Source organism: Chlamydotis macqueenii, chromosome 1 (assembly GCF_036417535.1).
Source record: "Chlamydotis macqueenii isolate bChlMac1 chromosome 1, bChlMac1.mat, whole genome shotgun sequence".
NCBI lineage: Eukaryota > Metazoa > Chordata > Aves > Otidiformes > Otididae > Chlamydotis > Chlamydotis macqueenii.
The window spans coordinates 60,686,735-60,700,747 of record NC_141556.1 but is presented as its reverse complement, the minus strand read 5'-3'; the positions used below and the strand labels follow the sequence as shown (position 1 = coordinate 60,700,747).

The window sequence follows — 14,013 nt, the reverse complement described above, 5'->3', positions numbered from 1 at the left end:
GCATGATCTCAAGGAACATGAATATCAGGTCTGCAAGAATGTAAGAGCAGTCAGGGATGAGAATTGCATTTACTAACCTTCATATATGGTGATGATATGAGGGTGGCTGAGGGATGACATGATCTCAATCTCCCGTCTGATGTGAACCATGTCTTGTTCATCCTTAATTTTGTCCTTACGAATTGATTTTATTGCAACCTATAAATTGAGGAAATCAAGCATTATTCTTGGAACTGAACATATGCATATAATCCATTAAGGAGAGTTCAAAAAATAAATACAGATGTTAGATGTTGGCAGAACATGGAATGACCAAAACAAAGCTTTAAAATACAAACCTCCATGCCCCAGCTCCTTCATTTTATAGCAACAAATACACTCTCATTACAGTAATCAGTGACATGAAGTTTGAGGCTCTTCAGGTCTTAGGACTTCACCAAAGGGGAAGACACCATCATTTGGAAGGATCTCTGGCTAGCCTAAGTACTCTCCATCTCAGGCAAATGACAAAACTCCCAAAATATTTTGATGGGAAGCACATTTGCCTAGATACGAATTCATCTGACAATTTCAAACAGAAGCTTTGGAGACAATTTCTCTGAAATAAGGTTGAGATCTCTGACGGAACAGAGGCAGGGAATCCAGGGTGCTGATTACAAATTTGTATTTGTCCACTTTAATACACAGAGGATCACGTTAACATGAGTTGCTCCACAGTTCTCTAAAGCAGGCAAACTGCCCAAGAATTATGACTTTTTAAAAAAATCAGAATAAATAAATCTTTGAAATTCACATCTAAACTCGTCCTCATATAAACCCAAGACTTTCAGGTCCTACACAGGACTTATGCAATCACTGCAAAACCATATCCTTCCTGCATCCTTCCTCAATCAGCAACCTTTTTTCAAGCACATCGTGTGACTGGGTATCTTTCCAAAAGGCAGGGTGGGAACAGAGGAAGTGATAGCTGAACTTGCAAATTATAACAGCCCTTGTGAGTGTGTGTATGTGCGTTGCTTGTGAAAAAATGGCTTATCTGAACAACGCCACAAATAATTGCGGAGGTCAGCTCATACCCTATGAGAAATGTAGAAGCCAACAATGGAGAGAACCTGGTGGGAGAGGGAAGCTGAGGGCTTTGTGCATACTGAATGGCAGCATGGCCTTTATTATACTCAATATTTACCCTGCTTTATTTTTGTAAGCCAGAGTTCAAAGAATAAATTACCAGCTAGTTTAAAATCAACAATACGTCTTTGGAAAACGTCACTGACCTGCTGAGATGACCACCCTTTTATGGGTAAACAAAACTTTTGTCATTCTACGCAGCCAACTACTGCAGACCTCTCCTGGGAAAACATTTGTAAATCTGTGATTTATGTGATTTCCCTACTTCCTTCAGAAAGAAATAATTTCACTGCCTACTTCAGTAACTGCAAGTGGCATGACCAGTATTGTTTTCATTATATGATGTAGCATTGAGGATATTGAAGAAACAAGGGAAAAACTTACAATATTGTAAAATTGAAATGTACATAAACAGGAGCTAGTTTAAAGGATCAAGTTTCCTAGAAAGCCTTCAACTCTGAAAAGCAACATTGTTCAAAAAAGCATTAAGGACATGCCTCATCCCCTCAAATTCCCGAAGATTTCAGCACACGCTTAAAATTAAGCTCATGCTCAAGTGCTATCCTACTTTGGGACAGCAGAACAAAAAGCAGAATTTGAAGGAGAAACCCATTTGTGTGTCAAAACCAAAACAATTCCTTTCTTCCTCTCGACCCGAACATTTGGTACAGAGATTTTAAAAGTGACAACACAACCATGGCCTTATCTACATGGCACGTATTTCTAGAAAAGGTAATACCACAGATTTTAATTGAATGAATGTTCAAGATAATATCCAAGTAATCCTAGAGATTGAGAAGGCAATTAACACTAAAGATGAGGTTGGATTTTTCCCCCTTCCCATGTTTGTACTGGGATGGGCTGCAAATGCAAATACACCCTGTATACAAGAAGGATGTGGGTGGCTCTTGGAGCAGCATGTGCATTCCTGCAAGAAATAAATATAGACATGGGTAAAAACACATTTTTTTTTTTTTTATTGAAAGACAGCCTTGTACATGGCTCTGAAGAAGAATTTAAGAAGGGTTTCATTGTCAAATATACAACGGGGAGCAAATTCTTCACCATTCATAGCTGGTAAAGCAATAACGGCACCCCAGAGGGCATGCCAGTCTCCTACTAACTTGACTCTGTGCTTCACAGACAGGACTTTTGTAAGTCTACATATAATTACTGCAAAAGGCCTCTGTGGAATAACTGCACATGTGAAAACATATTTTTAAATACAAAAATGCAAATGTGATTGAAAAGCGTGGTGGCACTCTTTAAATATGTGTTTGGATTAATCTTCAAATGCAAACAGATGTGTTGCCTGGGAACATATTTTTCAACAGGACCAGAGAGTTTACAGTCTCACAACCCGTGCTGAAAACTGCTTAAGGCACCTAGGAGCCTGAATTTATAAAGGCTATTCCTAAAAGTTTAATTGAATTTTGAAGATAGTACTTAAGCTCTCCTGAAAACATCACTTCCCAGTTGCAGGGGTAGAATTCAGTAGCCCAGCCAAAGTACTTGGGATTTTGTCAGTGACATCCAGGCTGCAAGATCTCATCCTGACACAAGGAGAGAACACATGTCAAACACATCTCTCAGCTTTTACTATTCAAGACTTTCTCTTTTCTCCCTCAGCTACTTCAGACCACAGTGACTGGCATTCAGAAACAGGGAAATACCATCAGCAGGTGTGACCTATCTTAACTCCAGTGGTGTCAGTGGATCCTGCTAAGCATCCACCTGCCCACGCTCAGACCATACCCTGCCATCCTGACAAACAGCACGAGTGCTGTGGGGAGGTGATGCCCCGTAGCCAGGGCACAGGACATTATCAGGACAAGCACTCCGTAATGGAGTGAGGCTTCAGATGCTCGTGTGAAATAATATCACTGTCTATTTGCACAGCACGTCAGCATGCTCAAAGCAGAGCACAGCTATTTATTAATTAAATCTTGGGAGGCAAGTGGTGGAACAACACTATTCATCTGCTTTTAGGAGATGAGGAAATCGAAACGGAAAGCTAACATGACTCCTAAAGGAAATAAGGACAGTAGCATCTCAGAAATTGCTGCCTGCTTCTCCCTCCCAAACTGTGCAACACACCACAGGAGTGCCTTTCTCAGCAAAGCATCTGATTATTAAAGGCTGATTTCTGGTACCTTTCCCCTCAAAAAGAGCTATTTTTCCACTCAAAAAGAGCCTCAGGGAAGTAAAAGGTTCAAAGGCATCTCAATAAATACTTTTTCCCCCACGCTGTCTGCCTGACAGCCTGCATGATATCCAAGTGGACAGGCTCCACATCTCAAAGGATATCAAGAGTGCATAGCCTTGCTGGTGACCTGGTCTGAAAGGACGGTCACTGTCAGACAGGATCCCAAAGCAGGACTAGCAGAACAGCAGGACAGTATTCATTCCAGCTTTTCCCCTCTTGGCTGGACAAAAAGGGGATTTCTGCCAGCCAAGCGTCTTTCACCTGGATCAGTCTGCTCAGACTGTCAGCAAGGGTACTTGGGCTTAAGTCTACCGATGTGAAAAAACAAAAAAAAAAGCCAAGAAAGCAGTCCAGTTTAGTTTGGTTGGTTTTTTTTAGCACTTAATGGAAACATTACAAGTCATGACCACATTTTATGTATTTATTATGTATTTCATTGTTTTAATCTCTCTGAGCAAAGTAAGATCCCTAGCTGTATGTTATGGTATCAGGCTGTAAAACAAGTCTTTCTTCCAGGTATTCTAAAATATCAAGAATGGAATTTCTTTCATGAAATGTATTTTACTCAGAAATATATTCCAGAAAACACGTTTTCAAAGTGCACTTATGCTTTTAACACCAGACAGAACTGGCTCCATTTTTCAAAATCCCACTTACAGGACTGCTGCCAGATACGGTACATGACGAACCTGAACAATTTAAGCCTAATAAGAAATAATCTCAATTGAGAAATACCTTATGAAAGAACTTGTTTGTTCATTCTTTGGGTCCTTTTCTTTCCTGCTTGCCTGCTTACTTTCCTTGCTTTCTCTGAAAGCAACAGCACCACTGTGCACAACATCAAAATTTATTAAGGGTCACAGCCTATGAATCAAGAGTAGGGCAAACGCAACACGCTTTTTTACATCAGCTACATTAAGTACTCCAAATATTCCAGCTCAAGATCAGCAGAGAAAGTGCTGTTAGTGCCTTCGGTACTCTCGAAACACCGTACTTACACCTCTGCAACACTTTCTCAATGTATTTTACTGCTTTTAAGACTTAGATAATTTAATTATAGTATTTTTAGTAACTTCACTAGTGGAGGAATTTGTATTTTTCCCAGCTTCTTGTCTTAATGAGAATTTCAGATAAGTCCAAGACCTTGCACTCAGACAAGAGTAACATATCAGGTTCTTAAATAATGAAACCTAAAACCTCTCACCCCAACAAAACAGGTTCAAGTTCACCCAAAGCCCCTGTAGACACAGTATCCAATCTGGCAAAACACTTTAGCACATGCCTGACTTCACACACGTGAGCAGGCTGTTGGCTTTTGTGGGATGGCTCACACATGTGAAGTTAAATATATGCATAAGCACCGAGGTCACAGCTCAAATCTAGGCCAAGCGATGGTCCCTCCGGGGATCGACACGGGCTGCACGCACCAGTAACAACCTCAGTGTCTCTTCTGCAGCTCTGATGGCAACACGGTCCCACACAGGGGGTTTGAGGGGGAGGAAGGAGCATTGGGCACCGACTGAAACCCACACTGCCAGTTCAGGTACCGGCCTCTGCTCAGAAGCAGGTAGAGAGAATACCCTCTCCAAAACGTACGGCACAGGGGAGAGAAAGCAGGATGCTGCAAACCTCTAATACTGCCAGGCATTTCCAAATGGCTCCGCACGAGCACAGCTCCCGTTCCACCGCTGCTCTGCCTTCCACAAGCAGATAAGAAAGAGGGAGCACAGCTTTTGGCTTCCCATCCCTCCATGAGTCAGCTTGCCGAGTCTGCTGGGCAGGAAGCGTGAAGAAATAAGCCGCTGTCTTCAAGGCTGCAATAAATTACCTGCCCTCATTTGCTGGAAGGAGGATTTATACTCACTCTCTGAACTTGTGTAGAGAGATTAAGTATTTTCCAACACACTTCATGCTTCTTTGCTTTTGTTTGGTACAAATAACTTGAACTGAATTATAAACACTTCCAAAAGATGACGGTTGCAAAGGTTTCTGTACATTCAGTCCCATCTGTGAGAAGAGAAATGTCTCTCCTCCTTCACAAGCTTCTCAGCTGCTGGGCAGCGCAAAACCAGTGGAATTTTCTTTTGACAGAGGCAGATCAAGACCACTGCACACAGAAGAGTATCTCAAAGTCTGAACAACTGGCAAAGGGCATGGCAGGCAGTAGGTGCCCGTTTCCATCTCAAATCTCCGTGTCTGCTGAGTCACTGCTGGCATCAACATTTATGGGACAAGTCACAAAGCTATATCTTCATCAAAGCATAAAGCTGTTTCTCTTGATTTCAGGAAGCTGGTTCATGCATTTGTTTTAATCTAACGAACCTACGTCTGCCTCATTTCCAGCTGAGATGTGTGAATACAGACGTAGATTTAGCCACAGTGCCGCAAGTCACAAGTTTTTCAGTCGGCTAGGGCTCTGACCAAGGCTGACCACCTGAATGCCACAACCACCAAACCTTCCCCAGAAATTTCTGCATGCGGTACATTCAGTCGCATTGAAAACAATCTTCCACTCATTATTATCTGTCAAGGCTATTTTTAGGACCTTGGTGAGATATGAACAAACTGCTTTTTTCCACCGTGGGGGCTGTGACTTTTAAGCCGGTTCCAGCGCTTGTGCATACCACCCATGCTCGAGCAAATTCCAACGGGCTGTTGCGATGCTATTTTGGAGAGTCAGAAAAATTACATCAGGACAGAGAGTGCAGTCCCCTGAGAAAGGGAAACCAGCTTGCTGCCACCGAAAGATACGTCAGAAATGCAGCTTAAAGAAATTTATTAAAAACCAATTTCTTCAGATGAAGAGGGAGGGGAGGGTTAAATACACATAAACCTCTCCTTTCCGAAAGCTGTGAGCTGAAGCCATCCCCACCCAGCAATGGGAAGTGGGTGAGCCTGGCTGGTTTCACAGCTCTGCTTCCTCTCTTTGAGACTCAGAGGTGGGAAGCGCAGTGCGCCAAGTGCCAACAGGGGCAGGGAGGTAAAGAACAAGTGGATCAAGCAGGGGGGGAGAGAAAGGGAGAGGAGAGGATGTTTGGGGGTGGGGAGAGAGAAAAGGCATATTGTTCTTTCTCCAGCTCCACAGAGCTGAGCAAGAAAGAATAAAGTCTGGCACCATACTATGTTTTTTCCAGGGGAGTCTCTGCCTATGGCTCTTGGCCCAGACATCACCAACACAAGAGGAAGAGAAACAAAGCTATGAAACTGGGTGGTCCCTGAGGTTGCTGCAATCAAATGATAAGGAGGGGGATGCCAACAATGCAATTGCACTGAAATGTCACTTCCAAGAGTTGCACAAAAGAGAGAAAGGAAAGGCAGGGGATGGGCTGGATGACTGTCTATCTGGCCTCTGGACCTTCCAGGTGGATGAGCCATGGATGGATGTCCCTACAGGGAAGTCAAGCATCCAAAGGGTTCTGCAAAGGTATTCTCATGCAGACTTCTTCCTGTAAGCCTCTTACCACAAGTATCTTTGCTGTGCCCACCTGCAGGGAAAAAAGCTATCTTGGGACTCCAATCCCAGACCAAATGCAGTAATAAAGAGCAGGACATGCAATTCTAAGAGCAAGCTTCTGCACAGTCATAGAAAACACTTCATGCGCTCATTGAAAAGTTGGACAAAAGGCCTCTGTGAGTTGAAGCAAAATTACTGCCTGGCGTTGTGCATTTCGCTAACACATCTCCAAGAACTCTCTCTTTCAGAGAAAGAGTAAGGTCAACACAATGCCATTGTCTTGGAGACTGTTACTTTTCAGACCCTAAAAGCCAGATCATCTCCATGGTGATACCGCCTGGGAGGCAAGCATGCAACAAAATCCTTATTAATTATTTATCAACGGCCCAGCTCTATTGTTTGGTATGTTGGCAAACTAAGCAGTAATCAAGGGAGTTACTCGAAGTGGTAACTGGTGCCATCTGCACCCAGTGAGACTCTGCTGATTTAAACCTCAGGGCTTCTGCCCATTACTCTGTTCCATTGCACGTTTGTTCATGCCATGGATGTTACCAAAGACAAGACGCTGTTATTGTTGTTGCAAGCCAGCAGCTGCACACATAAAGGGCGAGGACGCACGTGCTGCGATGCACCTTTCAAGTTCATTTGCTTTTAAGAGCCAAGGGTATTTTTTATAGCTGCCTCACTCTGTACGGTAAAAGCATACAGCAAACATCTGCACTTCTCTGTTCCATTCCCCTCTTCCCTTTCTGTATCACAGAAAAAAAGATTATATTTCCAAAAAATAAAGCTAATTTACTGCTACTCTATCACTCACTACCTGTGGAGAAACTCACCCTTGCATCAAGGCACTAGAACTGGTGTGATAAATGTTAAATCAAAATTTTATTTGCATAAGCATTTGCACAATGTGTCAGTGCCTCTTGGAGAATCAGGGTACAATTACCCCAGGTATAACTTTCCTTTTCTGGATCTGCTGGACACAGCTGCTGTTATCATATCATAAATGATGATTCACCAAGTGAAGACGAATTAACTAATCACAAATACTAGGCAAGGGGGCCATATCCTCTTTGTAGTTCCCTCTTTATTCACAGAGAAAAATACCTGTGGAACTCAGTTTTAATGAGCAGTAGAAGGCACCAGATGAACACATTTATGCTGTACAAAGTGGGTGCCAGGAGGAACACATACAACACCCTTCCTCTACTTCTTTCCTCACCCTCGCATACCATGCCTGTTAACAGGATTTGTGAGTGCATTTCCTGAGTAAATACTGCCTTACTGGAAAAATTACATCCCTTCATTGTTTGGTACCTGCTATCTTCAGCTGCATATATGAAGCCTGGCATATTTACACCATGCATCCTCTGACAAATTTACCTGGCAGACCTTTCTTCATTTAATGCTGAGAATCCTGGCTTCAAGTCATCCTTATTACTAGAATGATCTTACAGCTCTGTATTAATCTGACTGATTTACGACTAGGAATAAAAAAAAAAAAACATTCATCTCATTTAGGATGGATCTGATTTCCAATACTGTTTAAAAGCAGAAGCTAGCAACACGGTTATTGATTTTTCATACTGAGGCAGTGAATCTCAAAAACAGTGAGCAGAAGGGAAGGCTACAGAATTCAGAAATGGACAGTCCACTGATATACGTCAGAAATCTAACAAAAAACTTCTCCCCAAAATAAGTTTTTCATACAGCAGTAGTGAAGTCCCAAGTCATAGGACTGTTCAGTTTTAGAAGAAAGATCCTACAAGTAATCACCATCCCTAGCAATAACAAAGTGCTTCCCATAGTGCTGCCTCAGGTCGCCCCTTCTCACCCCTCCCCGCTATCCCAATAGCACACTACTGCAAATTTGCATCCACCCCAATCTTCCATGATGCAAAGTGAAACAAATTTGTCCTGGTAGCACCAGAGGTTGCAAAGGATTTGCTGAAAAGCAAAGATGTGCCTTCTTCTAATTCACTTCTAAATTAGGTGAAAAGGAAACTATAACTGTTGGCCATATCCTTCTGCCTATCCGAAGATGCAATATCTAATGCTTTAAAATGTTCATAACCCAGCCTGCAAAAAAAAAAAACAGGCCTATGATCTAATTCCAAAGGACTAAAGAAAAGAGAAAAAAAAAAAAATGGCCTAGTTGAAGTTTTGAATTCGCACAGATCGATGGAAGATCTTCTCTTTTCCAAAGTCTTAATAACTCATAAGTACCCCATCCAACTACCTTCAAGCCTTCAAGGGAAGTTCATGTTTTGGCACAAAAGAAATCATATCTGGAAAGAAACTGAGGTAGGGGATTTCCCTCAGGCAATGGAGGTTCATAACCGTAATTAAAAAAAAGCTTTACAACCTCAACTATGGATCGTTCCTCCTTAATAGATGTTAACCAGCACTGAATGCCACATTCACTAAAAAGATGAAAATTGCATTTACAGTTAACTTCTGGTGAAGTTGCCAAGCAGATGTTTATTTTTGGCTTCCACATTTACTAAAGCCAAATGCTACACTGAATTTCACAAAGTCTAACTGCTTTTCTTCCAGGTTACAATTTTGTTGGAACCAAAAAGAAAAAAAAAAGGAGGGAGGAAAAAAGAAGAAGGAAAAAAAAAAAAGCTGACTTTACTTTTAAGTAGGAAAAAACCTGGTAGCATCCGTTTCTATCACGTCTGTTTATATCATAGTTTAAATAAGGTTAGAGTTGTGCAACCATTATTGATCGACTTCCAAACACAGCACAGCTCCATCCAGCACATGTGCAAAAGAGGAAAAGTCACTGGAAGTGAATCCTGTGTCAGTCAGTCTTTTAACTTCTGCAAGCCTATGTGCAGACTGTTTAGTACTAATTAAATTACTGGCAAGTCAGGTTAAAGAGGAGTGAAAGAATTCACAAGCCCCAGGTTTACTGTTCTCAGTATTACATGGGTATTACAGATTCCCCCTCCAAAAACTGGAAGATAGATTTCACATTAATTTTGAGGCTTGATCTCACAGCTACCACAGCTGCTGATGTAATGCAAAATGCAAACCTGGGGCAGCGGAGAGGGACTTCAATTCAATGTTGTTTTTTCATTGTGAATAAGCAGTGAACCACACTGAAGTAATCCTCCAAAGCAGGAGTGCACACTGTTCAAGGCACTGATTTGGGGATGAAATGCAAAACCAAGATCCTGGCTACTTCATTAGAAAAAGCCCTTTACGACTTTCTTAAGAAGAGAAGTATAAAGCCCTGGTGCCTGGATCTAGTTCCAGTTTGAAAACAACACAGTCTCCTGTAATTCCTCCCAATAATTCAAATTAGAAATGGGGTTATTCACAACCTCTAAGCAACTGCTGCAAACTATTGCAATGTGCTGCTAGATAATTGCTAAATAATAGTAACCTCAGCAGTTACCAGAGTCTCTAAAGTGACTTTGCACATGTTTAGGTAAAAGGTGCTAAATCAGTGCAAGGCTGCAATTCACATTAAACAAGGAAGGGGTTGGACATTGTTTGAACTCTTTCTTAGAACTTGTTTTTTCCAAGAAGCCACCTAGCAGAGCATTTGCTTTTATTGGTATGTTCTGCTTAAGGAAGTTGCGGGTAAATAAATGTAACTCAGCTTATTCTGTCTCTTTCACTGAAGTTTTGGTGAGTTCAGAGAAGCCTCAGAACCGCAGAGAGCTTTGCAATGATGTGTAATGATGTTACTCTTCTGCCACAAACGCAAAGTCACCTGGTATTGCGTGGATGTTTTAATTTTGCTATCCTGGTTCTGCAGTCCTTTGAAGAAAAAAGGAAGTGCCATTTCACTATGAGAATTACAATAGTACAAGGAAAACTTGGGAAGAGTCTTTTTTCTTTCGAAGAAATGTCCGTACCTTCTGGCACCACAACGCTCATTAAAACCCAACACCACACTGCTTGACCACCTCAAATTCCTAATTAACCCAGTGGAATTTTGAAGTGTGGAGAGATCTTGAAGTTGAGCTTATAGACTTGAGGCTTTTGGATTAACATTGATAAGCAGGGATTCGTGGTGCAAGGATGGTGAGCCACAGAGATTGTATCACAGAAGGTACACAGATGTGTGTAAATAGCACAGTTGGAAGGGTTAATGACAGAGAACTATCAGAAGCACCTATATCTAGTATATTTTTCTAAATTGGTCTAAGGTGGAACAAAATATATATGCCACTTCCTAGTGGGAATCTAGTGAATAATAAACCCACATCCTATCTGGAAAAATACTCTTGGAAAACAAAAAGATTGGCAATCATGTGTATCAAAGCCTCACCCAGGTTATTTTGCTCCAGGGCTTGCAGATCACTTTGGAATATTAAATTTGTTTTTGTAAAAGCACTGCTTCAGTATTACATTGTTCTGCCTGGACATTACCTATTTAATGGTGCCTTTTTTGGAAGGGACCATCCTAGAATTTATGACAGAAGGTGGTGGAATTGCTACTGAGGGAGGAAAGGAATTTGCTAACATCTCTTCCCCATCCGTCTCTGATTTCTGAGAAATATTTATATCCCTGAAGGTAGAGGAACCTCCCGTTGTTCCCTTGTATTTATTGAAAGTAAATTACCAGGGCCACCCTAACGGCGCAGTGGAGAGAGTAACACAGGAACAGGAACACTCTTGCTCCCCGCGGCCAGTTGGGCTTGGAATAGACATGAGAGATTGAGGAATGAATTGCGCTTTTCTACAATTAAGTAGCTGGCAATCGAGTAATTTTGCAGCCTTAAACGCGTAATTCTAGCTTTCCTTGCTAGAAGGCGAGTTCAAAACTGCAGGCTGTTGTTATAAGTAGTTACGGGGAGGGTTAACTTTGTAAGGGAGCAACAGCAAATCAATATTTTTTTTTTTCTAGATGGAAAGCTTTTGGCTAAGAACTCCCCCAGACCCTGTGATCTCCAGGACTGTTGCCCCCTTCTTCAACAGGCACAAACACCTTTTTTGGCACGTGTTTCGGCCGGAATCAGTTGAACAAGGGAGAGCTAGCACTCAGATTTCTGGGATCCCCTTGCCAAAAGCTAAGCTGTTAGGTAGTGCGACAGCAGCAGCGCAGGCTTCCCACTTCACCCTGCCAGTGACCTTCGCGCAGACTTGGACATACCACCTTCCTCCGAGTGAGGAGCAATTCCCTCTCATGCTGCTCGGTCCAGAAATTCATCTCAGCAAATACCACAAATCATGTCAGACCGAGCAGGACTATTAAAGCAGTGCTGCGCAATGTGAATTGCTGTCCACAAGGGACTGGAGCAAGAGACTGCCTAACCCACTTTGTTTAACTTTTTACTTAAACAATCCTGAAAGGGGAAGTTGCATTGCTACCCTGGAAATTACAACTTTAATCTCATTTGAACCACGCATTCCTCAGCTAAACTGCAGAAATAATTTAAGAACTGACTCCCAAATAAGACATTTTTCAACATTTCCTACATTTCCTGGAAATACATTACCTCTGATGCTGTGAAGTAAAGGCAGGCTTATTAATTTAAACTAGGTTAAAGTTCTTCCAGCAGCCCAAATAAACTCTAAAGTCAGGCTAATTACATGCATTTTACTGGTTTTGCAGTAAAATGGTTTCCTCAAAGCAACAACACACAACACCACTGGAACATCGATGATTTCCAACTCAACCCCACAAACCTTTTGCGCATATTGCATTCATCGCTCACTTGCACTGGATTGCCCATGGCAGGAATCAATAGTGCTTCGCTGAAAACAGAGCAAGCTTCATTTCCCCTTAACGGTAACGGCTTCCTCGAGTTTGCTTTAATGCGCGGGACGCAGCTCAGAGGTGCCAACATTTACTGGGTTGTTTAAACATTGTTTAGAGTTTTGCTGAGCAGATAAAAAGAATAACTTGGGTGTACAGTAAAACAAAGATACAGTTGTTTGCGCCAAGCATTCAGTTTATGGCAATACTTGATAGGAATTATTCCCCGTAACAACTGAACTGTCATGTCCTACAACTACATCCCAGGCAACCTCCCAGCCGAGCTCGCTACGGCTGCTGTCTGATGTGCTCTACATACAAACACCCAGAACTACCCAGATGTTCTCTATGTAAAACATTTGGTTTGAAACACGCAGTGCTTCTTTCCAAAAAGCCATTACATTTGTTTAATGGACTCACACAGTTCAACTAAAATATCCTGGAGCAGACATTTGACTGCAACTCTACTCTACAAGCCCCATCTGCAAAAATAAAAAAAGAAAGAAAAAGTAAATGAGAATGCTTGACATGATTTATGCTGTCTTTATGATCAGCCAGTTCATAAAATACAAGCTCTGCTCTACAGACAATAACACAAATTGCTTTCAAGTGTATTGTTTAGTCCTTGCCTGTGTTAAACAAATATTTCAATTGAAACAAAGGGCCGAACTCTTCGGTTTACAACAGTGTTAATGTAACTGAGAGCAGCATTTTACCCACGGACATCACAGGGGAAGCGATTTTTTTTTTGTTTTACGCTCAGAGTGAGTGAGTAATGACATCCAATAATGATAACCAGTTACATTCACGGCTGCGGAGTTTTCCTTTCATCCAAGAAAGGCTGGAAGGAGGTAAAAGTAGAGCACAAAATCCTTCTCCCTGACGAACTCCTCACAAGCAACGCGCAACCCACAACGAGGCATTTCACAGGTCCCATTAGACCACATTTTCACCATGAAATGCCAGACAGGATGGGAGAATACATTTGTTTTACTGAAACAGAGAGGCAGGTAGAAAACTCTCAAATTGTACACAGAAAAAAAAAACAACTGTTGTTGAAAAAGATGGCTAGTCCCTGGCCTGGACATAAGTGCACTGGACGGTCTAGCTGAACGCCTTCATTCCTCCCAGGTTGTGAGGACACAATGGTGACCAAATAGTACCAATTGGTGATCGATATTGGTACGCAGTAGTGACCAAGCTCCAAGACGCAACAGCTGGCAGGCTTTTGAAAAACCGACACCATCCCTTCAAAGTGTGACTACAGCCATGAAGGAGGACATTTACTATGAGCGACCTGCCTGAGAGGATTACATCCACATGAGGAATGGTTCGGCTCAGCGCAATGCTGGAGCTGTGGTCAACCTCAGCTCTCCCTGCAGCTCCGCCACAGACTTTCCGGAATGAACCTCAGTGAAACTGTTTACACCCTGGGTGCCTGAAGCACAGCTGTGACAATCAGCTCCTACAGGAGATGGAGCTTAAATTCATAGAATCATAGAATGG

General features: G+C 42.1%; 1 protein-coding gene across 1 annotated transcript in view; it reads right to left on the bottom strand.

The window, feature by feature from the left end:
• Window positions 1-14,013, bottom strand: part of NUAK1 (NUAK family kinase 1) — a 50,205-nt gene that overhangs the window by 24,928 nt on the left and 11,264 nt on the right. The window contains exon 2 of the mRNA XM_086754078.1: window positions 78-198. Within this exon, the coding sequence (XP_086610204.1) occupies window positions 78-198 (121 nt within the window). The remainder of the gene's footprint in view (window positions 1-77; window positions 199-14,013) is intronic.